General features: G+C 37.2%; 1 protein-coding gene across 1 annotated transcript in view; it reads left to right on the plus strand.

Moving 5' to 3' along the window:
* RYR2 (ryanodine receptor 2) overlaps nucleotides 1–27119 on the plus strand; it is a 468566-nt gene that overhangs the window by 21265 nt on the left and 420182 nt on the right. Inside the window, exons 2-5 of the mRNA XM_039254352.1 lie at nucleotides 4551–4571; nucleotides 13808–13822; nucleotides 21565–21639; nucleotides 25629–25707. Coding sequence (XP_039110283.1) covers nucleotides 4551–4571; nucleotides 13808–13822; nucleotides 21565–21639; nucleotides 25629–25707 — 190 coding nt within the window. The remainder of the gene's footprint in view (nucleotides 1–4550; nucleotides 4572–13807; nucleotides 13823–21564; nucleotides 21640–25628; nucleotides 25708–27119) is intronic.

A 27119-nucleotide genomic window follows, 5' to 3' on the forward strand; every position in this document is an offset into this window, starting at 1 on the left:
TATTTCAGCTATTGAATGGATATGTAAATTGTGATATATTCATACAAAAAAATGTTATTAAGCCAGGAAAATGAATTGATTCCTACTACACCTGCGACAGTGTGATGAGTTTTACTAACCTAATAATGGCTAAAGGAACTGGATAAAAAGAGAACATAGTCTGTATTTCCATAATAAGAAAAGTAAAACTTGGGCGCTTGGATAGCTCAGTTGGTTAGGCATCCAAGTATTAATCTCAATTCAGGTCATGATCTCATGGGTTCCTGAGATTGAGTCCTGTGTCTGGCTCTGCACTGACACCATGGAGCCTACTTGAGATTCTGTCTCCCCCTCTCTCTTCCCCTGCCTAGCTCATTTGCGCTTGCACGCACTCTCTCTCTCTCTCTCAAAAATAAAATAAATAAATATTTAAATTAATAGTGGTAGAATAATGGCTCTCTTTGAGGAGGGTGTGAAAGAAGCTTCTTGGTCATGGTAGTGTCCTACGTGTAGATCTAGGGCTGATTACATAGGCTCATTGACTCAGTAAAATTTCAGCAAACGCTATACTCATGGCTTAACAATTTTTTTGAACTGAATATATTCATTAAAAACACAGGCTCTCAAAATCTTACTTTGCTTTAAAAAATCTAGATGACTTCATCATATTTTGAATCTTGGAACACAGTGTGCAAATTTTCATGTCCCTTCTCCCCTATCCAATTTTAATAATAAACAGCCTGTGTGGTAGAGAATTATTTGTAGGGTAGAGAATTTGTTTTCTACTTTCCTCTAATTTATTATTCAAGAAAATTTAACAGCAGGGTAGTGGATTGTAGGCATGCATTCAGTATTTTAATTACTTGTCTGTGTTATGCCTTGATATTAAAAGTTCTTAGGGTGCCTGGGTGGCTTAGTCAGTTAAGCATCAGACTTCGGATCAGGTCATGATCTGATGGTTCTTGAGTTTGAGCCCCGTGTTGGGTTCTGTGCTGACAGATTGGAGCCTGGAGCCTGCTTCATATTCTGCATCCTTCCCCAGCTTGTGCTATTTCTCTCTGTCTCTCTTTCACTTTCAAACATAAGTAAACATTAAAAAAATTTTAAAAATCCCTATTCATGATGAATGTTTTTTTGTTGTAGTTATCTGGAAATGTATCTATGGAAAAAAACCACACAAGCTATGAACAAGTGAAACTAAAAAACATGTTTGATGTTCTGAGAATCTCTAGGTGCATTTTACTTTCTCTCATCTTGATGTTAACATATTTTACTGGGTGGAACTTACCATAAGAAATAGACTGTTGAGGGGCACCTGTGTGGCTGAGTCGTTTAACTGTCCACTTTGGCTCAGGTCATGATCTCACAGTTCATGGGTTCAAGCCCCTCATCGGGCTCTGTGCTGACAGCTCAGAGCCTGGAGCCTGCTTTGGATTCTGGGTCTCTTTCTCTCTCTGCCCCTCTCCCGCTTGTGCTCTGTCTCTCTCTCAAAAATAAACAAACATTAAAAAAATAAAAAAAAGAAAGAAATAGACTATTGAGTCCTACTCTTGATTTCAGTCTTGATCTCATGGTTCGTGGGTTTGGGGCCTGCATTGGGCTCTGTGCTGACAGTGTGGAACCTGCTTGGGATTCTCTTTTTCTCTCTCTCTGCCTCTCCCCCACTCATGCATGATGCATGAGTGCTTTCTCTCTCTCTCTCTCTTTCTAAAATAAGTAAACTTAAAAAAAAGAAATCTGCTGTTGAGCAATTTCAAATTGAATGCAAAATAAAAATGTGAAGCAGAAGAGAAAAAAAGATTATGTAACTTGCATATGGTGTACCTAGTAGTGGTATGGGGAGTGTGGGGCTTTGACCTTAAACCCCAATGTCAAGGTCAAGTTGCATTGTTTAATAGCTAAGTGACATTTTTTTTCATTATGGAAGATTTGTAATACCTTTACTTGTCATTTGTATCTTCATATGTAAAATGCAGATAATAAAATTACCTGTAAAACATTTAGTTTAAAGCCTGGCACACAGTAACTACTTAATATGTGACTTACAGGTTTAATAATAATAAAATTCTTCACCTTACACAGTAAAATGCGTTAAACAATTTGGGAGAAGCAACCAAAAAAAAATTTTTTTAACGTTATGGAATAATTCATGTTTATATAACCTAAATGTATTAATTAAAACATGAATAAAGAAGAGATGTCATGTGAATGTTTAGTTTTTCATATAATGATACAATTTAGAATTAATTGCTTTTTTATTATGTTTTTAACTTCTGTCCTCTGCTGAATCAACTTAGAATTTAAACTACGCTTTTGTTTTTCTTAATGGCAGTTTTGTTTTCTTTGAAAAATGAGGTTGCCCTTTTTTTAGTCTTATTATGATAGAATATTTAATGTAATTTCCTGGAGATATCAAAATTTTTATTTTCTCTAATGTAATCTCTGCATATTTTTAAAATCCCAAATATTTGGATAATAAATGATTGGAATAAATATTCATTGTCTTATATGCTTTATGGATTTGGTAATTATTTAAATTACAAAATTAATCAGGGTTATTGTGAACTTTATATTTCCCTTCCTCAGTTATCTCCGCAGAAATCATTCTTGTCTTCACCATTCGCGGGCATTTAATGAAATTCTTGTTAACATTAATAGGAGACGTGCCATGAAATTGCTTTGAATTGCTTATGCATAATTACAACTTGATTGCCCTTTAGTCTTTTAAATCTGTGGGTCATTTGTCTTGTCATTTGTTTTGATCTGATAATTCACCCCCAGGACATGCTGTTGCTAAAGCCTTGCTTTGGGTATTAAGATACTGAGTTTGTTATATTGCTACTAATTTTTGCTACTTTAAGAAATTGTTTCTCCTTGTAAATATAGATCAGTAAAGAACTTCTATTACTAATACTAGTTACTGACTCTTGATTACAAGTTCTCTTTCTTCTAGAAAAATCCTACACTTTATCTTTGCACTGATGCAGGTGTGTGTCTGTGAGAGAGATATATATAGAGAGAGAATGTTTAACATTTAGAAGTGAAAATGATGGGCTGATAAAATGTCTTTGCTAATCAATGGAGTCACTGAAAGTATGGCATATTTTGTTTTCCTGACAAATATTTTAAAGGAGATCATTTCACATTTTCTTGAGTTATTGTTTTTAAAAGAAGTAAATATAAAGATTTGTCTTTTTGGAGGTAGAAAAGTAAATGGTAACTATATTACACCTGATCATGACTAAATTGTTTCCCCCTATGGCAGGATCTGAAGAAATAAATTCATCACATTGTTAATAAATTAATATTTAAAATAAGAACTTGAACTTTATATCACAGCCAAATATCTTAAATATTTATAGTGAAATCACTTCTTTCCATTCAGTAAATTCATGTCTCTTAAATAGTAGTTGTGTGTTTTTAAAATGCATAGATTGCGAGGAGACTGGTAACAGATTTTCAGAAGACTAAACAAATTATTAAATAAACCAAAATGCTCTCTTGTAAGTAACCTACTGGGGCTTCAAAACAATTCCACCTGTATATTTAGGTTGTTATTTTTATATCGTGGTCTAATATTTAAAAAATAACCACTGTGTATGTTACATTTTATGCACATTTCCTTCTAGGAGCTTGCTTACTAAGGGATGCAGATTCTTAGCCATGGCCCAGGATTTCTGCCTAACTAGCATTAAATCTTACCTAATTAATGAATTGCCTAAAGAAGAAAGTTACAAATAAACATAAATGCATGAAGAGTCTGAAACAAACTTCAAGTCTCATAAGATAGCAATCATAGGTGTTCTATTAGGGGGGTGGGTTTTGGAAGCAATTCTGAGAGGGAGTATGCCCCTCAAAGTTGAATTTTTTTGTTATTGTTCTGATTGATTTGCTAGGAACTGAGGGCATTGTAGAGACAGTCTTTGATGATGTATGGATTTTTAATTCTATTTTATACTTTGGAATATAATTTTATTCACTTAATATTTGAAAAGAATCACATAATGATTATGAGACCAACATGCATTCATTAATAAATGCAATTAAAAATGTGATGCTGTAACAATTTCAGGATATTTTGGCAAGGCATGCCTTTTGTTATATTGTGACATTTTATACAACGTTAGGAATATTGGGGTAAAATAAACTTTTATTTCATGAAATATTTTTATAGTTAGATGCTGTATTTCTAAATTGACCTTTTTCAATAAGTAGATACTTTACAGTTAGAGGAGAAGAGTGGTCCCTAAGTCTGGAGGCCTGTTAGGTTTGAGAATCAGGTTACTGTTCATGTTTGCTTTTGAATATGTTGGATTCTTAATGATTTCACGTACCTGGGTGCTTTTCCAGCTTAATAACTTTAAAAGTTCCGATTATTAAGTTAATTGACTTTTTCTGGTTTGTTTGAGATTAAAGGTTATTAATTAAAATTTGAATACTTTCATTTTCCGTTAGACATGGAAGTAGATTTTGGTTCAGGGACCACATTTCAGTTTATTTAAATGACAGTAATTGAAACATTGCCAGGTGCTTATTTGCTTGTTATTTATTTTGGCTTTTTCTTTCCCCAGCAAGTTGATGTGGAAAAATGGGTATGTGTTTCCATGTATTTACAAAGAAATTGTTTAAACAAGTGCACGTTTGCTGTTGCCTCTAATCTTTTTTGTTTTGCTTCTTAGCGTGGCTTGTCTTGTGAGCCTTCAAACTAACTACTGTCTTGTAGCGAACACATACTTTACTGGTCTCTAGGTAGAACCTTATGAATATTTGGTTTTGCTTCATATTAAATGAGGTAGATTGAAAAATTCTCCCTACCTAGAAGTATATACTTTCTGTATGCTTTGTAATTATGATATGCCTCTGATCAACAGGAATCAGAATTGTTCATCTCTTTTGCAACATATCTCGACTACTTAATCTTAAAGTCCTCCTGCTTAGCTCTTATATTTTTCCATGTACTGTAGAAATGATTTGTCATCTGCATTAGTGCAATCTTAAAAAGTAAAGGTGCTGTCAGTATCATGAGGAAAGATACAGGCGCAGGATCCTGGAGGCAAAGTCTGGACCAACATTGTGACAAATCGTGTAAGGTAGCCATGTTAGTACTCAGATGTCACTTTTCTCTTCTGCTAAAAAGAGAGAAGGACCCTTCCAGTCCTGAACACCCTGAATACCTTTAATTCTGAATGGAAATTAGAGTCTCACCAACACTGTTTTTCCAGAGCATGCAAAACATTGAAGCATGTTTTATTATTTTTGTTGTTGTATTGGTTTTTTTTTTTGTTTTTGTTATTTTTTTTCTCTGTGACTTAATATATTGACCTTAATTAAAGACTGACTTATTTTATGGCTTCATTGTATCTTTATTATTTTTCCTGATCCTGGGATATGATTCTCTTGATAGTCTCTATTTTTGAGCATTTTGCTACCTTCTCAGTAGCCTTTCAGTGGTATTTCCAAATGAGTGCATGTTCACTTGGCTTTTTGTGAATCTTGGCTCTTTTTCGATCACTGTATCTCTTTATATTGATGGAAAGCTTTTTTTTTTTTTTTGTACTTGCCATTTCCGTGATGATGATGATGATACCCATATAACTTTCAGAACATCTACTTCTATGTTATATTTCTGACAAGAATTTAAATTCATCATCTATCTCTTCATAGCTAAACTGTTACTAATTTTGTTAAACTTTTTTTTGTTTTTGTTTTAAAATTTCATGTCTTCTATGCATATAGTTAGAGTTCTGAGCCAAGCTTTATAGTGTTCTTGTCTTGAGAATAAAAGCCTGTTGCTGAGAACATATTGGTCATCTTTTTGTGGCTCCCTGCCAGTATTAGCTATCCTAAAATGAGTCTATCTTTTCTCATTTTTGTACCCCTTTACTTCCATTACTCTATTTTGGTGCTGTACCCAGATCACTTTTTCTTGAACCAAGCAGTCAAGCCACTTTCAAATCTCCTGGAAATAAAATACATAAATGGGAACCCCCTTTTCCTTTGTGAGTATTTCCCTTCCTCCCTCTCTCTGTGTGTCTGGTTACTCTTGATCTGCCTCACCATGTAGCTTTTCTCTCTCATTTTTGTAATAATTTCACATCTCAGAATTTATTCTTATCAAGCTTATTTGTACATCTTCACTGTCAAGATTGCTTTCTGGATCCGCGAAAGAAATGGAAGTAACATTGAGCTGAAAATCATGCAGTTCACTTTTGCAAATAACTAGCTTTATAACCTTATGTAGCCTATCTGTTGACTGTAACCTCCTTGTCTATAGGATTAGAATCTGGACCAGTCCTTTCTTGTCGTAACTTTGATACTGAAACATACTGCCATGTAGATATCATAAAACGAAAATGTCCTGCTGGATTTGTTTGAGGGAACTGATAATCGTTATGAGTATATGATTCAGTAAATTTTAGATTTGAGCTCTTTCTTTGAAGACGCATGTAGTTCATATCTTCCACATTTGCCTTAGAAGTTTGACATTCAACTATAACCGGTATTTTGAAGGGTAACAGAAAACAATTTAACCTCCTGCCTACCTACCTGCTCTAAGGGGCCTCTCCTCTGTCCTGTTGGTTAAACGAGGATGGGTCCCATGACCTTTCTTATATTCAGAGAGTAAGACACCCCCCCCCCCAGTCATTTTAAGTCACAAAAGTCTCATTTTGGTAATCATACCATGCAATCCTGTTTAATAGAGGAGTCTGAAGTTAATGTAGGTTAACCTGTGTCAGAGCTCAGGTCCCCCACCCCTCAGGTGGGAACCCTGGAGGGGAAGGGGGTTTTGAAGGGGACGCTGAGTCTTACTTCACGCTGCCAGGTTCCTCACACCCCAGCCCAGTGCCCAGCGCTTCTGCCCCTATCAGGGTGCAGTGGGAGCATGGCAGAAGAGGGAAGTTGGCAGGAAGTCTTTGTTTTAAAAATGAAAAAAAAATTTAATATTCTTTATTTTTGAGAGAGAGAGAGAAGGAGACAGGAGAGAGAGAAAGACAGAGTGGGAGCAGGGGAGGGACAGAGAGAGGGAGACACAGAGTCAGAAGCAGGTTCCAGGCTCTGAGCTGTCAGCACAGAGCCTGAAGCGGGACTTGAACCCACAAACTGCGAGATCATGACCTGAGCCGAAGTCGGATGCTTAACGACCTAACCGACTGAACCACCCACGTGCCCTGGCAGGAAGTCTTTCTTGAGGACAGTGCCCTTGATTGGGCTTGTCAGGTGTTGAGGCGAGCTCTCTCTGGGGGCACTTGGGAGGGTTTTCTGGGGAATGTCTGTCACCAGAAACCTGACCCGTGGTTCTCTTGCTGCAGTCAGTGATCCTCCTGCTGGTCAGTGGTGACAACTGCCTTGTCCCAAGGTCTCTTGGGGGCATTACGGACATCCCCAGGCTGGCTCTTTGCAGGGAAGCCTGTCTGTCTGCTGGCAGCCAGCCACCTCTCTACATTCTGCTGCCACAGCCTACCTAGCCCATCTCTTTGTCTTGATCTCCAGGCACACTGAGACAGTGGTCTCTCGTGTCCAGCTTCCTGGGGACACTGATGTCCCCAAAGCCACTCTCTTCTAGGCTTGAGGGGAGGGCAGGCTTGGGTGGGCTAGAGCAGGGCTCAGAAACTCCCAATACCTCCCTTCCAGAAACCATCCCTTTGCTCCCGACCGCTTCTGGAAGACCAGGGCTGGGGGTCAGCCAAGCAGCAAGTGGATTTTCAGCCTCCCCCTTTGGTGTATAACAATGTAGTCTGGGATGTGATACTATTTGCCATCACTTTGTTCTGAGGCAAGTGTCCTCTTTTAACAGTTATACTTGCTTAACTACACGGTGCATTTAACAGCCCTCAGATGAAGACCTTTAAGAGCCTTGTAAAATTTACATATATATGGAAATTCAAATGGGTTCTTTGTAAATTTTCTGAAAGATAATTCTGGATAGGTTCATCAGAGGTCAGTCAATCGGCCTTAATCAATGTCTTCCTCTCCATCTTCCTCCCTTCCTCTCTCCACTTGTTTCCCAGTGTCTCTTTGAGTATCTTTGAGTATTTTGCATTTAATCATAAGCCCATTGAGTAATCAAATGTTGCTCTTCATACACAAAGGGAGAATAACATTGGTGAGGCCTGGATTAACTGGTGATAGATAGCCTGTTATTTCCATCTACTCCACCCCAGCCTTCTGGCCTCCCTAACCCATAGCATTGGTTTCTAACATGGGCCCTGGGTTTGGGTTGCAGGTCATGGGTGGAGCTGGAGAGAAGAGATGGAAAATATTGTGATACTGTTAGATGTGAAACATTGTCTATAGACCAAATGAGGTCTCATGCGTATACTCGCTCTTTTCAAGAATACATTGATGCTGTTGTAATTGTTAAAATATAAAATTCTTTCAAATGTTCCTTAACTCATTAGCAGTTTAAAAAAAATAATGTGTTGGGGCACCTGGGTGGCTCAGTTGGTTAAGCATCTGAATTCAGCTCAGTTCTCACAGTTCGTGGGTTTGAGCCCTGCATTGGGCTCTGTGCTGACAGCTAGCTCAGAGCTTGGAGCCTGCTTCAGATTCTGTGTCTCCCTCTCTCTCTGACCTTCCCCTGCTCACACTCGCGTGCCTGCACGTTCTCTCTCTCTTTCAGAAATAAATAAAACATTTAAAAATTAAAAAAAATAATGTGTTTTCATGTGCATGTACTGTTATGCAAGGGTCTGTGAAATGCTTTTATGTTACCATGTTTCATACATGTTTGAAATGGTTTGGAAAAAGAATCTTATATATTTTGACATACACAATTTAAAAAAATTTTAATGTTTATTCATTTTTGAGAGAAAGAGACAAAATGCAAGCAGGGGAGGGATAGAGAAAGAGATAGACACAGAATCTGAAGCAGGCCCTGGGCTCTGGGCTCTGAGCTGTCAGCACAGAGCCTGACACGGGACTCGAACCCATGAACCATGAGATCATGACCTGCGCTGGAGTCAGGAGCCCCAGTATACACAATTTTTTATATGTAGGTGGTGGTCTGAGTATAGGTGAGGCTGTATCTTCAGGTCATTATGATCCATATATTCTGTGTAGAGATCAGTTTGTTGGTTTTGATTTAGAGAAATTTTTTCATGAGACAATCTACAAAAAGAGGAAAGCACTAAATAGCTCTTTTAATTCATATTTTAGGTGTTCATGCAGTTCAGTGATTTATAAACCTGTGTCAGAGAGCCAAAATGGGAGGATTTATGGTAGCTTATCAGAAGCATTTTTCTTTACCCTTCAAAAGAAGAACCGGATAGTTGCACACACACTGGATAATTGTCAAATTCATTACTTGCAAAAGAAAAGGCAGTCCATTTAAACCCTATCTGTACAGAAATGTCAGTAGGTTGAAAATGACAACAGTTATGACCAATCTGCCCCCAAAATATAGTGAGTTATTTAAAAGGAACCAGCATGCACCTATAATTAGATAGTCATTAATATGAGCAATGATCAGGGCACCTGGGTGGCTCTGTTGGTTAAGCGTCCAACTTCAGGTTCATCTCAGGTCGTGATCTCATGGTCTGTGAGTACGAGCCCCACATTGGGTTCTGTGCTGACAGCTCACAACTTGGAGCCTGCTTCGGGTTCTGTGTCTCTTTCTCTCTCTGCCCCTCTGCCACTCACACTCTGTCTCTCTCTCTCTCTATCAAAATAATAAATATTAAAAAAATTTTTGGTAAAATATGAGCGATGAGAGACCATAGCCATAGGCTCAATGATTACGGGTATCATTGCTCTTTCATGGTAATGAAAGCCAAGTCCCTTTAGGATGGTCTCTGGGCCTGCAGTCAACCTGTCTGTCAGTCAGTTCAGTCTTGGATATTTTCATTGGAGAATCCTTAGAATCCTTAGTTAAGAGGATATTGATATACATTTGGACCTTGGAGTTGTTACTCTTAGGCTTCTTTTGTTCCCTGAAATATGTTGGGAACATTATTAATTTAAAATAGCCACCAACATGGGTGGACCTAGAGGGTATTATGATAAGTGAAGTCAGACAGAGAAAGATAAATACCATATCATTTCACTTACATGTGGATTCTAAAAAACAACAAATGAAGAAACAAACAAACAAACAAAAAACCAAACCAGAAACAAGACTCCTACAGAGAACAAAATAGTGGTTACCAGAAGGAATGTGGGGTGGGATGATGGTCAAATTAGGTGAAGGGGATTAAGAGGTAAACAGTTCCAGTTATTAAAATAAGTCACTGAGATGAAAAGTACAGCATAGGGAATATAGTCAATAATATTGTAATAACGTACAGTGACTGCACTTACAGTGGGGAGCTTTATACAATGTATACATTGGTGAATCAGTATGTTGTACACTTGAAACTAATAAAGCATTGCAGTTTTATTAGTCAGTTATACTTCGCTTTAACAGATAGTCACCAATAACTTCAAGTCTTTGGTGGTGAAATAACCTTTTCTTTTTTCAACATAATGAAATATACCAGACATATCTCCACTTTCAAAGTAGAGGCTGCCAGTTGGGGGATTATGGAGAAATCCTAGCATCTTGATACACGGAGAGAAAAGACAACAAATGAGGTGAAATTCAATGGATAGACTGTGTGCAGGGTAGGATGTTTCCTGCTCTCAATGGAAACTTCATTTTAAAAGGACCTCCTGCATCAAAATTTTGCCCTAGTCTTTCAGATTGTCAGATTGGATAATGCTTTTCAGTGACAAGTCCCCAAATGTTTATTTTGTGCTAAATCCATACCTATATAATTTTTGAGAAGATTATTTCAGTAAAGTTTCTTTTAAAACTTCTAGGACAGGTTCATGTGTACAAGTATTACATTTTTAAATCAATTGTTATTTCATAAAACTGAAATAACAGTTTATTTAAAAAATTTTTAATGTTTATTTTTGATAGAGAAAGAAAATACAAACAGAGGAGGGTCATAGAATAGGAAGCAGGCTCCAGGCTATCAGCTGTCAGCATAGAGCCCATCATGGGGCTTGAACTCACAAACTGTGAGATCATGACTTGAGCTGAAGTCAGATGCTTAACCAACTGAGCCACCTGGGTGTCCCTGAAATAATAGTTTAAAAAACTCAAAGTTGAACTGAAAGGCCTAGTTATGGTAGAGGAGTATTTTACGTCGCCCAAATCACTATTTCTTTCTTATACCAGCAACATATTGAATGTAATTATGCATTGTCTTGATGTCCGGTGTTTGATTACAGTTTTTCTAATGCATTATTGCTATTTGATTTGTTTTCCTACTTATAATCATTTGCATATGCCAAGAAAACTCCTGAGGTCTTTCAGCTGTGCTAGATCAAATGACAAACTTATAGACCAAGACTGTTCTGCTTCCGTTTGCCATCCATTGGACCCCCAGAGCCATCTGTCTTTGAGTGACAGCATATGGATGTCTAATTCTCTTCCTGGTTCATGTTAATGTAGTGCAGTGGGGGTTATGCCTCCAACTCTTGTTCACATTTGAAGCTTCATCTGACCTACCAATTTGGAAGTACGTACACTAACCCTAAAATACTGGGTTACTGACACTTGTACTTTACCCTAAAGAACTAAAATCTCCCCCTTTCTCTTTCATTTCCCACCAGTTTCTTCAAAGACAGAAAGCGGTGTCAATCCACATTGATGCCTGGACTCTTAATGTGTTTACAGTCCTCTATTTTCTGTATTCCATCTAATAGAATTTTAGCTCTTATCCAATGGCCTTTGCACGAGGTAATAAATCATTCTTTCAGTAAAGTGGAAGCCTAAGGCGATACTCTGAAACCTAAATCAAGCCTGTTCTCTTCTTCAGTATTCATCTTTATGCATTAATTTCTTCTTTTAATCATGTCAGCATTTTTTAAAGGATTTTTGTTACTCTTTTTTCTGTTTTTTTTTTTTTTTATCCTACCTACATAGTGTTTACACTGAGATTAAAATAAGGTGTTTATCCTTTTTTGTTTTAATGTATCTTGCTTTCTTTTTCACTCCCGAATGATCCCCCTTTGGATTTCTCATAATGTTATCACTTTGTTATTAGTAGCATTTAAGCCAAATGGACCAACCAGTGGTTTGCACAAAAGGTTAATGTCAGTAATGCCACAAGTAGTCATTCATGTTTTTGGTTATCTTTTGAAAATGTGTGTCTGTTACATTGGCTCTTCTTTCTAATTCTGCAGATGGATATTTTGGCCTTTGCTAATTTTCAGTATTTGTTCTCTTTTATCAAATATCCGGATTACTCTCCCCTATCACTCGCCCTTCTTATATACATTACTTAGAAATTGGAAATTGCAGCCCTCTCCTCTGACTCTCCTGACCATTCTTTTTACTACAGTTCTTAAGTAGTTTAATCTAGAAAACAGAAAGTCAGCCTAAGAACATTTCTCAAGGAAAAATCTCCAAAACCGAGCTCAATTAAAAACAAAACAAAACAAAACAAAACAAAACAACTCATGAATAAAGTATCTGTTATAAACTATGATCTGTACCAAAAGGTTGGAATTTTGTTTTTCTTTAAATTAATGCTTTAAAAAGAATTTTTCCTAATTCCTCATCTAGTGATATATCTCACTAGAGATCACATAATAGGATTGATTGACCATTGTCACCATGGAAAATAAGTTTTCCGATGTCATTTACCATTGATATCACTTACAAAATTATAACCAAACAGCCTATATTTTTAAAGCTAAGAATGAAATGGTTCTTAACACATTTTCCTTAAATTTTTGATATTGAAGCAGTCCTGGCTGGCTGAGTCAGAAGAGCATACAACTCGTGATCAGGATTGTGAGTTTGAGTCCCACTTTGGGTATACAGATTACTTAAATAACTGTTTAAAAATGTAATACTAAAAATTAAAAAAACAACCCAGTCACAGTAGAGTTGCCATTTAGTAACATATAAATTATTATGCATGTATGTTTCAGGAAAATAACTGTAGTATTTACAAATACTATGTTAGATAACTTCCCCTTGCTGTTTTCTTTAAAATGAATGTGAACATGTGTATCCTTTCTCTTTAGGACTTAAAGGCTGTGGCAGCTAAATTTAACTGTGGCAACTAAGTTTGGAAATACAGTGTCATTTTTCCTCCTTAGCTTTTTTTCATCTTTGAACTTTTCCTAGGAGGAGGAAGTCAAATTTTATGGGTCTAGAGAAAAATGAAGAAATGCATGTACAAATTATGTTTTACAGAAGCAAAATGAGCTACTGTAATATATACAAAACATGAGAAGAGACTGTTGTTTTAAGGGAAAAGGGGAAAAGTTTTTGTGGTTTTTCTTTGAAATACACATCTCAGAATATGTAGTGTCTAGAACCTACTTACTGTTATTTTGCATGACATATAAACGGCTTATCACAGCATCTTAATTTACAATACACCTTACCTGTTTCTAATCCACAATTTTTACTAAACTTTGTTGGGTTGCTGTTTTATATCACTGCATTTTTATGCAAGAGATGAAATCAAAAAAGTTATAGAGCATTTTTGGAGTATCACTTTGAGATTATACCTTTGGTTCTTGTGGTGCTTAGTGGCTTTGTTATAAATTGAATCATGCATTAAAGTAGAGCAGCATGTTTTCATAGAAATAGGAAAAACTGACGTGAAGCCAATTTCAAAGAGAGTTTTGCCTGCTATATATAGTTTTTCTCTAGCATGTAGTGGGTACTAAGTTTTCATGTAATACCACAGCCAGTGTGGTGTTTGTTTTTATTGTTCACATAACTCTTTTGAACAGGGGAATCTTTATAAATAATAAGAGGTGTTTTTAATAAGTCTTTGAAAAAGTATATAATATTTTGTCTCTTTTCTTTTTGTCCCTACAGAAATTCATGATGAAGGTAAGACAATCGATCATCTGTTCTATATGTAATAGTTCCTGCATTTTAAATTTGCTTACACCTATTTGTTTATTTTTTAATTCATGGCACTTTTCTTCACATGTTCACATTTTTAAAAATTAAATCAAACTTTGGAACTTGTACATTTAAATAAATCACCCATTTAAATTTGACATCTTGATGAACAACATTTGACATTTTGGGTCATTATGTAACATTAAGTTTTATTTAGCCAATGTTAGGAATTTCTCCTGTCACAACCTTTTTTTTTTTTTTTTTTTTTTAACAGCTTTACATTTAGGATTTTAACTCTGGGGATTATATTGGCTATTTTGCTTTTAAAACTTTCTTGCATGAATACAATAGGAAATTTATATTCTGGGAAGTTAGAAAAGGTACCAGGAAGCTACTATCTAATTATCTGTTCCAGGAGAAGTGAAAATAATTTAACCCCTTTTCATTGCTTCACCAAATTACAAAAATGGAAATGGTTTAAAAGACACGCTAAAAGAGGAGAGTAAAATACATGGACATGTTGTAGAAGGAAATATGAGGAGGAAGAAGAACAGAATATCATTCTTTTGAGAAAGTATAATATAGAAGTTTTTTGTTTCATGTTTATGTACCTACCATTTTTTCTCATGTAACATTCATGTAATTTAATTTTTTTATTCTAAAAGGCAAGAAACAATGTATAGAGAAATTTATTATATTCACGTAGTGAAGGCTTAATATAATTCAAAAATTCAAAAGAATTTCATTTCAAAAGATATAAACTATGAAACCTGTTACATCAAAACTCTGGATGTAGGGACGCCTGGGTGGCTTAGTCAGTTAAGTGTCCGACTTTCGCTTAGGTCATGATCTTGCGGTTCGTGGGTTCGAGCCCCGCGTCGGGCTCTGTGCTGACTGCCAGCTCAGAGCCTGGAGCCTCTTTCAGAGTCTGTGACTTCCTCTCTCTCTGACCCTCCCTGCTCACGCTGTCTCTCTCTCTCCTAGAAATAAATAAATAAACATTAAAAAATAATTTAAAGAAGGACCTCTGCTTTCAACCCCCTAGGGTCCCCACTCAGCAACATTCACCTTCTTGTACTTGCCTCTGTCTCCTTGGCTAGATGGTGTCCTTTTTTCTAACNCGGTTCGTGGGTTCGAGCCCCGCGTCGGGCTCTGTGCTGACTGCCAGCTCAGAGCCTGAAGCCTGTTTCAGTCTGTGACTCCCTCTCTCTCTGACCTTCCCCTGCTCACGCTATCTCTCTCTCCTAGAAATAAAATATTAAAAAACAAAACAAAAAAAAACCAAACAAAATTCTGGATGTAGATTTAAAAGCTAGCATGAAAGAAAAGGAAGCACAATGTTCGTTGACACTTTTAGTGTCTAGTGAGTCTACTGAGTTACATAGCTAAGTCTGTCATTCATATTTTCCAAAACTCTTGAACCAGGAGTGTTAGAGGTCCCCCACAGCTGGACCTACTCATTAAGAATTTGACAGTTTGGATGGACTGACAGAGCAGATAACTTCTTTGAAGCCATCTATCAACAAGGACACAAAATATTTTCCAAAATTTCAAATAACAGAAGATACTATTATAGCCTTAACATTGGGGAAAGAGGACATTAACCATTTAATGAAACAAGCATTTTAGTTGGGAAAATGGTGTAAATAGCGGCAAAACATGAGTATGTCCTCTCTTTGCAGATATGAATACATAACTAATGAAATGGGGTTTGAAAAATTCAGTTGTTATTGCCATATCTGCATTTACCCTACTCCTTTTATCATCTTGCCATTTTATCATGTCTGCCTCTTATCCAGTGCCTTATCTAGTTCCTTTTGGAAGAGGCTGAATGGAAAAGTTCCCTGAAACTTCCCTTTCAAGCTTTATCATGAGAGCAGGTTCATAGAAAACCCAGTGCAAACAGAAAGATGACATAGCATCAAGGAGGGCACTTGTGGTGACTACTGTGTGTAGGGATGCATAGTGAAGAGCTGACTTCTAATTTTCAAGCCAGTATTGCATGGTATTTAACTACCTAAAATTAAAAAAAAAGTAAAGATGATGTAAAATCAATTTAAACCAGGTAGCATACCTAGAATAATTTAATTAGGGTCTAATTCCCTTTAATTGCAAAGCCAGAAGCCCAGTGGCTTATTTTCGTACCTGCATCGGCTAATCTGGAAAGGTTAGAATCTGACAAAGCATAGTGGGTATATGCATGCGTTATAGTAATTTAAGCACTTAAAAGGGAAAAGATGCTGAGTTTTCTTCAGCTCTCACCTTCCAGTTGTGATTTGCTTTGGGTTTCATACCTGGACAGGCATTGTTTAACCTCCTAGAACCAGACGGATGTTTCCTTATGGTGAGAGCCCATTTCTACTCTTGGTGCAGTGATTGATTGGTACCATCATAGACCTTAGATCTGCCACCTCCGGACACTTTTAGGTTAAGATGCTTATCAGAAGTACGCCATCCAATGCCAAATGGCCATCTCGACACTGTTCAGCTGGCTTCATCAGACACATTTACTTTGCACTGAAGCCAGATTTCTCATTAATTATTATAATCATCTTGTGAATATCTTATGTGATTCACTATTAAAGATGGCAGGGCTGTGAGTGTTTCCTGCTGCTGGGACCCATGGGTTGACCAGAATACCAGGCTCCACAATTCTGTGCAGTTCCTGTCGATCTTGTGCCATTCATATTGCATTTATTAGGTCACTGTCAGATGATTTAAAAGCTTAAGCATGGAGATATTGTTCAATTTTTCTCCCTGGAACAACTCCTTTCCCAATTTTTACTACTAGGATTTGAAGGTAAACTTAACAGCTTCTCTGCTTAAATATCTGAGCACAATGAAAGAAGTTCTCTAATACAGATTTCTTGTTCTTGTCCATTATGTTAAGTTTTGGCAGTGTAGTTAAGTATCACCTGCAGAAATAAATTCCTTTTAAGATTTCATTGTTTTACTTCTAAAATGGCATGTTCTGTCATAGCAGTTGAAGGATATAGAAGAATGCTGCAGTCTGACTACAAAAACAACTTTTGCATAAGGGCCTGGAATTATGAGAAATGTCCTACATTTATTAACATAGCATTTTAAAACAGAAAAATAGAAAAACAGAAAACTTAAAAGTATTGAGATATTATATGGTTTGTAAATTAGACAGTTTTATAAGAGTACTAATAGTAGAGACATGGTAATAAGCCAATATATAACACAAACAGATATTTAAGGAACACAGAGCCAAAAAAGAAAAAAACCCAAACAACAGAAACACAGTGCCAGTAATTTTTGTGTGTATCTAAACCTCTTCAGTTTATCTTAGTCATTGCTATTATGATTTTATATTTTATATTTTTCTGCTTTTATACTTCATATGTAGTTACAGTGATCCAATTTGTTCCTCTTCCCACAGAAGGTAACAAATGAATAAGTTATGCCCTGCGGTGGCCTATTGTTCTAAGTAAATGTAAACATAGAAGCATTTACATCAAAGCTTTTACTTACAGTATGGGTCCCAATTAGACATCTTTAGCAAGATCCTGGCAAGCCAGAAGCATAAGAATGCCTAATAATACTAAATTGATACTAAGATAATTTGTATAAAATTTAAGGTGAGGCTGGTTTAGGATACATACAGCAGTGTTGATTAGATTGTGCCTGAATGTCCTCAAGACTCATTTATCCACTTATAGCTCATGAGGTCATTTTTTTTTTTTTTTTATACTATTAAGGAACATTAACCCTGTCAATCATTTCAGGGGTAATGGGTCCAAACCCACACACAGAACTGAAAACATGCTTTTTTGTTTTTGTTTAATTTTAGAGAGAGCACGAGTGGGGAAAGAGAAGTGAAGAAAGGGGGGGGGGGGGAGAATCTCCATGCTGAGTGTGGAGTCAGACATAGGGCTCGATCCCATGACCCTAGGATCATGACCTGAGCCAAAATCAACAGTCAGATACTCAACCGATTGAGCCACCCAGGCACCCCTGAAAACACATTTTGAGCTGACATTTTCAGAAAGTTTAATTTTACCTTTCAACTGATGGTTAGCTCTCCAACATCTGAAATACTGAGAGAATTGGGAAGTGATAGTTGTTAAGGGTTTTGTTACTTTTCCCCTTAAAATGGCAGTAGCACCTTAACATAAACCCTCTTCATCTGTGGAAGACCACAGTAGTCTAGAAGGAGCTGACTTCCGGAGCCTGGTTCTGCTCAGGGACAGTGAAGGGCTGATGACCAGCAGCTCACTAAATACACCACAGACTCAGCCAGCCTTAGAGGCAGGTTTAGGGTACTGACAGATGCTTTTTCAGGGACAAGTAGAGCCTAAGTCACACTTGGAAATGTACTTCAGGGACTTGTAAATTCCAGGTAATATTTTTACAAAAAGGATCTGATAATCTATCCCATAGCTGGAGGCATTAAGAAACAAACAAAGAATTCACTCTTTAAAAAATATTTTGGGGCGCCTGGGTGGCTTAGTCGGTTAAGCATCCGACTTTCACTTGGGTCATGATCTCGCGGTTCGTGGGTTTGAGCCCCGCGTCGGGCTCTGTGCTGACTGCCAGCTCAGAGCCTGGAGCCTGTTTCAGAGTCTGTGTCTCCCTCTCTCTGACCCTCCCCTGCTCACGCTGTCTCTCTCTCTCTCTCTCTCCTAGAAATAAATAAAAATATAAAAAAAAATTTAATGTTTATTTATTTTTGAGAGAGAGAGACAGAGTGCAAGCAGGGGAGGGGCAGAGAGAGAGGGAGACACAGAATCTGAAGCAGGCTCCAGACTCTGAGCTGCCAGCACAGAACCCAATGCAGGGCTCAAACTCACCAACTGCCAGATCATGACCTGAACCGAAATCAGAGACTTAACTGGCTGAACCACCCAGGTGCCCCACAAAGAAATAACTCTTAAGCTTACTTTCTTTGTTGTTAGTGTGCAAATATTTGAAGGAAACTACGTGAGATCCAGTATATAATTTTTGAATAAATGAATAGTTAGAGTTTTCAGAGAAAACATTTATTCTCATTGCAGAGGAAAATATTATGTGAGTTTATTATGCATGATACCCTTGGCATCAAGTGCACTGTAGCTCCTTGACAGTAGAATTCCAATACATAGGACAGGGTGTTTCTTTCGCGTAATATTTACTGGAGAATTAGCAGGACTAGTTAAAGTATAGATGGCATTTGTGTGAACTGCAAGTTTGTCTCATGTAAAATGTTATTTTCTACTTTTTTAAGTTGAAACAATTGAAAGCAATGCTTACTTTGCCCATATGTCAGAGTCCAAAAAATGGTTAATATATTAACTTCAAAAAACACTAAGATTTTTTTCCACCTGTGTATGATCTTGAAAGGAGGCCAGTGTTGAGCTTACTGCTCTATTAGCTTGATTGACTCTTAACCTAGTTGGTCCTGGCAGGATTCCCAAAGCATAATATGGTTATATAGCTGAGTGCTTATAGGTTTAGGTTTGGGAGGCTAAAGGGGAAATAGACCTTTGTTCCAGGGTCCTGGTATGTTCCCCAGCAGTGATGATCCTTTTCCCATTGAAATTCTCAAGGGAAATCCAACAGTCGACGCAAGGCACAAAGTTGTAGAGCCCTGAAGGAAGAACCCTAGAACCGGCTAGTATTTGTTATAGCTATTTCATAAAGTACCAGAAGTTCTTAACATCAAATGAAATCCCTACGTATTTGTTCACTTGAATTAAAGCAAGATATTGGCAAATTTTACAAATTTAACAAAATTTAACAAAAATATTGACAAGACTGACCAAATCAAAAAACAGAAAAGAGCCAAGGTACCTCTTTGAGTCAATCTCACATACATAATTCTTTTGATACATGTTTGTTGAATGAACAAGTTATCCAATATATCATCGAGAGTGGAAATTACACATTTTATTTTTTTCTGACTTAGAGGCAGTTGGAGTAGTACCATTTAAAATGGCACATTAGAGGGGTGCCTGGATGGCTCGGTCAGAAGAGAGTGCCACTCTTGATCTCAGGGTCATGAGTTTGAGTCCCATCTTGGGGATAGAGATTACTTAATTCAATAAATATAAAAAATAAAGTGAGATGTTAGAGGAAAAGTAGTGCAGACCATGTGACAGAAATTACATTCACTTTGTGTTAATTGTGCTCTCTTAACAAAGTTAATTTATTATTTTGTTATTTGTATACTTTTTCAGGAGGTCTATTAAAACTAAATCTGAAGCATAAATTTGTATTTAAGTGGTAAGGAAGTCTATAGTTTAAAATCTATAATTGGAATGTCTCCTTTAACTTAACCAGTTTGAACATTTACATATATGTGTGTGTATACATGTACGTATGTGTATATATTATATAGAAGGGAACTAAAGCAAAGCATTAGAGTAAAAGGATCATTATCCACTTTTGGGTTAAATCTAAGACCTTGTCCTTCATTTAAAAAAAAATCTTATTTTGATCAGTGTGACTGTCAAGTGTTCCTCAAGTTCAGGTGTATTTGTGGCTTTGGAACCTATATCTGGTATGAAACGGTAAGTTCTTTTCAAAGTGGCCCATATCAGACAAGGTGAATAAAACTGTTCTTGACTATACTGAATCAAACATATTATTTTAAAAAAAAAGAATCCTTTTCAAAGAGTGCCTCGTTCTGAAAAGGAATATGATTTTTCAAAGTAGATTTTCCCCTTTCCCTCACAGTGTATGAAAAAAGTGATTCTCCTTTTTTTAAAGCAGGTTTTCTTATTTGAATACCTTTCAAGACCTGTTTTAAGAATGGTTCTGAAGTCTTTTGAACGTAACATGTAAAAAAAAAAAAAGTTATCCTAAGGAATTCTATGTAACAATAGGAAGGGGGTATCTTTTGAGTGAAAAGAGGTACAGTAGTATAATATATTAATGTACTTACTTGGGGCACCTGAGTGGCTCAGTTGGTTAAGCGTCCAACTCCTGGTCTTGGCTCAGGCCATGATCTCCTGGTTCATGAGATCGAGCCCCACAATGGACTCTGCACTGACAGCATGGAGCCTGCTTTGGGTTTTCTCTCTTCTCCTCCCCCACTTGTGCGCGTTCTGTCTCTTTCTCAACATAAATAAATTTTAAAAAAGATATTAATGTACTTCTTGACTTCTTAAAGTATACATACGTCAGTGTCGCCACTCCTTATCCTAATAAGCTCTCCTGGTGATTTGTAAGCATGCTAAAATTTGAGACACATTTCTGTATTTCATATTTTTAAAAATTGGACCCTTTTTAAAAAACAGCTGGAAGGCATGAAACAGTTTCAAACCTGTAGATGATCTGATCCATTCTGTGCTTTAGGAGGTCTCATTCATTGAACAGACATTTAATTAGCCCTTACTGTGTGCTAGTCATTTTGCCAGGAGCCTGGGATACAGTGGTGACCACAAGGCATCACAGTCCATGTACAGTGCAGCTCACAATGTAATGGGAAATAGAGACCATAAATAACTATGAATAGGTAATTACAGATTATGTTAGGTACTTATAGTTACCGAAATCAAGTTCATTCTTCAAGAACTAGATCAACTGTCAGATTCTCAGTAGAGATTTTCTTGGTTGCCTTATTCTAATTTAAACATTCTTTCCACAGCACTTTGCTTACTTTTACTTTATTCCTTCCTATTAAATGTTTTTTGTTGATGACAAGAGAGTCTTTTATTGCCATAGTTAAGTTTACTCTTTTTTTTTTTTTTTTTCCTTGCCGACCCTTTCCTCTTCCCCTGTAGACTGCTCAAGGTGGTGGTCACCGAACACTCCTGTATGGACACGCCATATTGCTACGCCATTCCTACAGTGGCATGGTGAGCAGGTGTTTTGATTCCATCTCATACAGGGTCCACTTAGACATACATCAACAAGAACGTTGGTAATAGCATTTCAGTGATAGTATTAATAAACTGGGATGTGTGCGTTCTTTAATATCTTTGTGCCTTGTTTAGTTTTTCTCATTTATAAAATGAAAATTAGCTTAGATGACCTGTAAAGTCCTTCAGTTCCATCATTTATGACTCCTGTGTTTTAGTATCTTAATTTTTGATAGACTGGTTTTAAGAGGAGAGGGCTGTAAGAGTCAAATAAATATTTTTCATTTCTGATTTTGTTTTAAACAGTTATTTATTAGAAAATTATTGAAAGGTAAGATGAAAAAATCTATGTCCACAGTGTTATCTGTATAGGTATAGATACCCATATACATATCCATCTATCTAGATACATATTGTGCACTTCTGTGTATTTTTGTTATATAATATGCATTATTATTTTATATATTTAATAAAATGCATAAAAGTTCTATTCTTGTAAAAGCTTTATTAAATTATAAAATCAATGCGTGTTTATTTTATAAGATTTGGAAATTACATATGACACAATTCTTCATGATCATGTTAATGGGAAAGAATGTGTGGGGACTTCTAAAAATTTTTAATTTTTTCTGTTCGTAAGAATGGTTTACCTAGGGCACCTCGGTGGCTCAGTCGGTTAAGTGTCCGACTTCAGCTCAGGTCATGATCTCACGATTTGTGGGTTCGAGCCTCACAATGGGCTCTGTGCTGACAGCTACCTCAGAACATGGAGCCTGCCTTCGGACTCTGTGTCTCCTTCTCTCTCTGACCCTCCCCTGCTCATGCTGTCTCTGTCTCTCTTTCAAAAATAAATAAAACATTAAAAAAATGGTTTACATAATTGAGATCTTACTTCATAACCAAATTTATATCCTGGTTTTTAAAACATATTATTGTAGCATAAACATTTTCCACATTATTTAAATTCTTCATCAATATAATTTTCATGAATACATGATGGTCCAACACTTAGAAGTATAATATAATTGATTATTTCTTTCAGGAGATTTACATAATTCTGGTATTGTGTAAATCATTTCAGAACAGGTACCAAGCATAGCCTCTGTGTCAGTACCCAAAAACATATAAAATTTGTCAGTCAGGGCACTTGGGTAGCTCAGTTGGTTAAGTATCTGACTGTTGGTTTTGGCTCAGTTCATTGGGTTCATTGGGTTCCAGCCCTGCACTGACAGTTCAGAACCTTCTTGAGATTCTCTCTCTCTCTCCCTCTCTCTGCTCTCCCCTCCTCATGCTCTCTCTTTCTCTCTCAAAATAAACTTAAAAAAATTGTGAGTCTTATTCATGAATACCAATGTGAAAATCTGACTTAAAGATCTGGTGAATGGAATTCAAAAGTAGAGGAAGAGAAGTGTAGGAAAACTATAGATATCATTTTAATGATGACTTAATAATATCGTTTCTACTAGTGTGCTACATTATATAAATAGGCCAGATAACAAAAATTGTGATCATCCTAACAGGTGCTGAAAAAAGCTTTTAATAGAACTCAGCACCCATTTCTAATAAAAACTAAGCATTGATGATTAATTTCTCCATGATAAAATATAAATGTCAGTTCAGTAACCAACATCAATCTTAATTGTCAGACACTAAGGTGATTTTTGACAAAACCAAGTCAAACAAACAAATAAAACCAAAAGTATACTAGCATTGTTCTGGATTTCTTGGCTACACAGCAGTATCAGAAATAAAATCTAGGAAAATGCTCTAGTAAAATGGATACTAGATAAATATATAAATATAATCTGTTTGCATACAATAATCATGAATTAAAACTTCATAGAAAGAATTATATTTCCAATATCAATCAAAACACAAAAACTGCATTAAATGTGAGGGTCGGTTAAAAAAAAAAACTATTCTTGGGGCACCTGGGTGGCTCAGTGGGTTGAACATCCAGCTCTTGATTTCTGCTCAGGCCATGATTCCATGGTCATGGGATTGAGCTCTGCTTTGGGCTCCATGCTGAGTATGAAGCCTGCTTAAGATTCCCTCTCTCTCTCTCTCTCTCTCTCTCTCTCTCTCTCTCTCTCTCTCTCTCCCCCCTCCCTCTCCCTCCCTCTCTCTCTCCCTCCTCCCTTCTCCCCTCCCTCTCCTTCCTTCTCCCTCCCTCTCTCTCCCTTCCTCCCTCCCTCTGCCCCTTATCCCCTGCTCACATGCTCACTCTCTCTAAAATAAAAAAGAAAAAAAGAAAACCGCTTTCTATACATACTGGGTTAGGAGCCTGAACTTGGTCAGTCAGTCTGGGTTCAGAATCACTTTCTCAAGTGTTCTAGGTACTGTTTTAGGTGCTGGGTATAGTAGTGAACAAGATCACGTCCTTGTCATTATGGAACTTAATGAACATTTAGTGGAATAATTATATTATCTTCCTCATAGTTGCTATGAATATTATTGGAAGAGAGAATATATGGTAATATTTATAGTACCTAGTAAGTACTGTAGTATTATTGTAGAATGTAACAGAAGACTTTAATAAGATAAAGGAAGACACTTAATATGTTTAGAGCTAAAGTCTATAAACTTCTGGTATCACCATGGGCAGCCTTTCTCAAGGTGAGACTCACACTCCTACACTGGCTCAGAACATTTTTGCGGACACTTGAAGCAACTTTTCTATAACTTTGGGAGCCAGTGTTTTGTTGTCAAAAGACAGATTTGGAATCTCCAGGTTAATTTCATTGTCCAACCCCATGGCACCGACTTCCACCTACTGTGCCAGCACATCTGTCCCGATTGGTTCACTCCTGCTTCCTCAGAGTCACTGACACTCACTCTGGTGGGTGGATCCTCTTTCACAGAAGGAATTTTCTAGGCTTTACCTTCTTTGTTTGGTGACTCTGGGAGGTCTGGATTTGCTTGGTCCCCAGAACTGTCTCTGAGTGCTCTTCCCTGGGCTCTTGTTCTTGCTGCCAGTGCACTTGTTAAGCGTAGATGATGGTATGTCTTGACCTTCTACTACATTCATACTTGTGTCCTCATTTTCATACCAGTGAGCAAGGTTTTTGAGGTTAGAGTGGAATTCAGGGAAGTGCACTGAAAAATTATGCTAAACTTTATGTTCAAGAGTATACAGTTAGGGAAACTTGAGGAGGGGGAGATGGAAGGAGATGATGGTGTTGCAAGAGTTCAGTTACTCATAGGGAAGCACACACACACGCACACATACACGTGTAATAGAAGTTCACTTCGATGAGGTGATATGCTGCACTCAGTGAGGTGACAACACTGCACACCAAAATAACTTCCAGATGAATTTCAGAGAGTTAAAATTTTATTTCATTAAAAAAATTTTAATGTCTGTTTGTTTGTTTATTTACTTATTTATTGAGAGAGACAGCATAGGGAAGGGGCAGGGAGAGAGGGAGACACAGAATCGGAAGCAGGCTCCAGGCTTTGAGCTGTGAGCACAGCAGGACTCCAACTCATGAATTAGGAGATCATGACCTGAGCCAAAGTCAGACACTCAACCGACTGAGCCACCCAGGCGCCCCATGAGTTAAAAATTTTAAACTGAAAACAGAGCTAGAAAATGAGAGTGAATAGTTTTCCAGTTTCTGTTTGGGAGAAAGATTTCTAACTGTCAGATCAGTTTGTACTTTGGCTTATCATCATGAATATCACATGAAGGGAGATGTACAAACATATCCCCAGTTATGTGTCTTTTTTTACTGATAGAACACATCTCCTCAGTCTTCTTATGAGGAGAAAAAAGACTACATCTCCTTTAGAACACTGCTCCTAATGAACGCCGTAGGAGTGTTATTTTCCCTCATGATGGAAAACCTGGGCCGTGCACAGAAGCATCCAGATGTGAAGGAAAAGACCAATAGAGCAGAGATAGACTGATGGCAACTTACGCGCCAGAATTAGACTCTTATAGGACTGAAAATGTTTACTGACAACTACCATTCTGTGTCTTTCAGTATCTGTGCTGTCTGTCCACCTCCCGGTCTTCAACTGATAAACTAGCCTTTGACGTCGGCTTGCAAGAGGAGACAACAGGTGAGCACGCTTGGCCCTAGTGAGGCCGTGCTCAGAGAGAGCATGGCAGGGAGTGGACTGGAAGAAGTTGGAAAACATGGAGATCCATTAGATAAATGTCCTTATGGGTGGAGTCAGGAAAAAAATGAATGACTTTATTTTTTTTTTAATTTTTTTTTAACATTCATTTTTTGAGAGAGAGATACAGAGTATGAGTGGGGGAGGGGCAGAAACAAAGAGGGAGACACAGAATCTGAAGCAAGCTCCAGGCTCTGAGCTGTCAGCACAAAGCCCAACGTGGGGCTCAAACTCACAAACCACGAAATCATGACCTGAGCCGACGTCGGACGCTCAACCGACTGAGCCACCCAGGCGTCCCCCAAAAGACGAATGACTTTCTAAGGAAAATTTTTAGTAGAAGGAGACAATGTATGTTGTTTCCATTGGTTGGTCATTCCCACATAATTAACTGGATTCTCAAACTGTACCTCCAACATTCTTCTTTGGATAGAAATATAATTATTTGCTACATTTTAATTCTAAAAAATGTAACGTACTTCATGTCAGGATTCCAACAAAAAGGTCAAAAATGAATGTTTGCCTCATTTCTCCGTCCATCTGTAGGGCTGCGTATCTGTCCGAATACACATCTGTTTTTACATTTTCAAACAGAAAATGCCTACATTAACGCAGTTTACCGGTGGAGAGAATCAAAAAGGGAGAACATAGACTTTGTGTTCTATTCTCAGGGCTGTGAGGACGCAACGCTTTCTACACCTCTGTACAATTTGGTTATTTTATCTTTTGCAATGAGCATGCATTAAAAATAAAAATACATTAAAGTAAAATTAAAAATAAAAAAATAAATTGAAATTTTATAGAATTAAGTTAAAAATTGGAGTTAAAAATAAGAATTAAGACCAGGTAGAAAACAAAGGAGGGAAACAGACCAGCTCGTATTGAGTAGTTCCTTTAAGGGGAGGGGTCAAGCTATCCCTCACACCTCTGCCCTTTTCCTACTTTTTAAAATAATTTCCCAGGGCCACTTGGGTGGCTCAGTCAGTTAAGCCACCGACTCTTGATTTCAGCTCAGGTCATGATCTCATGGTTTGTGGGCTCAAGCCCCACATTGGGCTCTGTGCAGACAGTGTGGAGCCTGCTTGGGATTCTCTCTTTCCCTCTCTCTCCCTCTCTCTCTGCCCTCCCGCCCCCCAAAATAAATAAATAAACTTTAAAAATAAACTTTACCATGTTCTAAATTTTTCACAACCAATGGATAATAATAAATATTCACCAACCTAATTAACTTTTCACAGACCAACACACCACCATGCATGACAGATTCCAGAATGCCAGGCACCAAAGCGATGAATATTGTTTTGATTTTCATTTCATCTCATAGAAGTATTTCTCTGCATTTTTGCTAGTTTTGA

This window comes from Hyaena hyaena, unplaced genomic scaffold (assembly GCF_003009895.1).
Source record: "Hyaena hyaena isolate Hyena2069 unplaced genomic scaffold, ASM300989v1 scaffold_485, whole genome shotgun sequence".
Taxonomy (NCBI): Eukaryota; Metazoa; Chordata; class Mammalia; order Carnivora; family Hyaenidae; genus Hyaena; species Hyaena hyaena.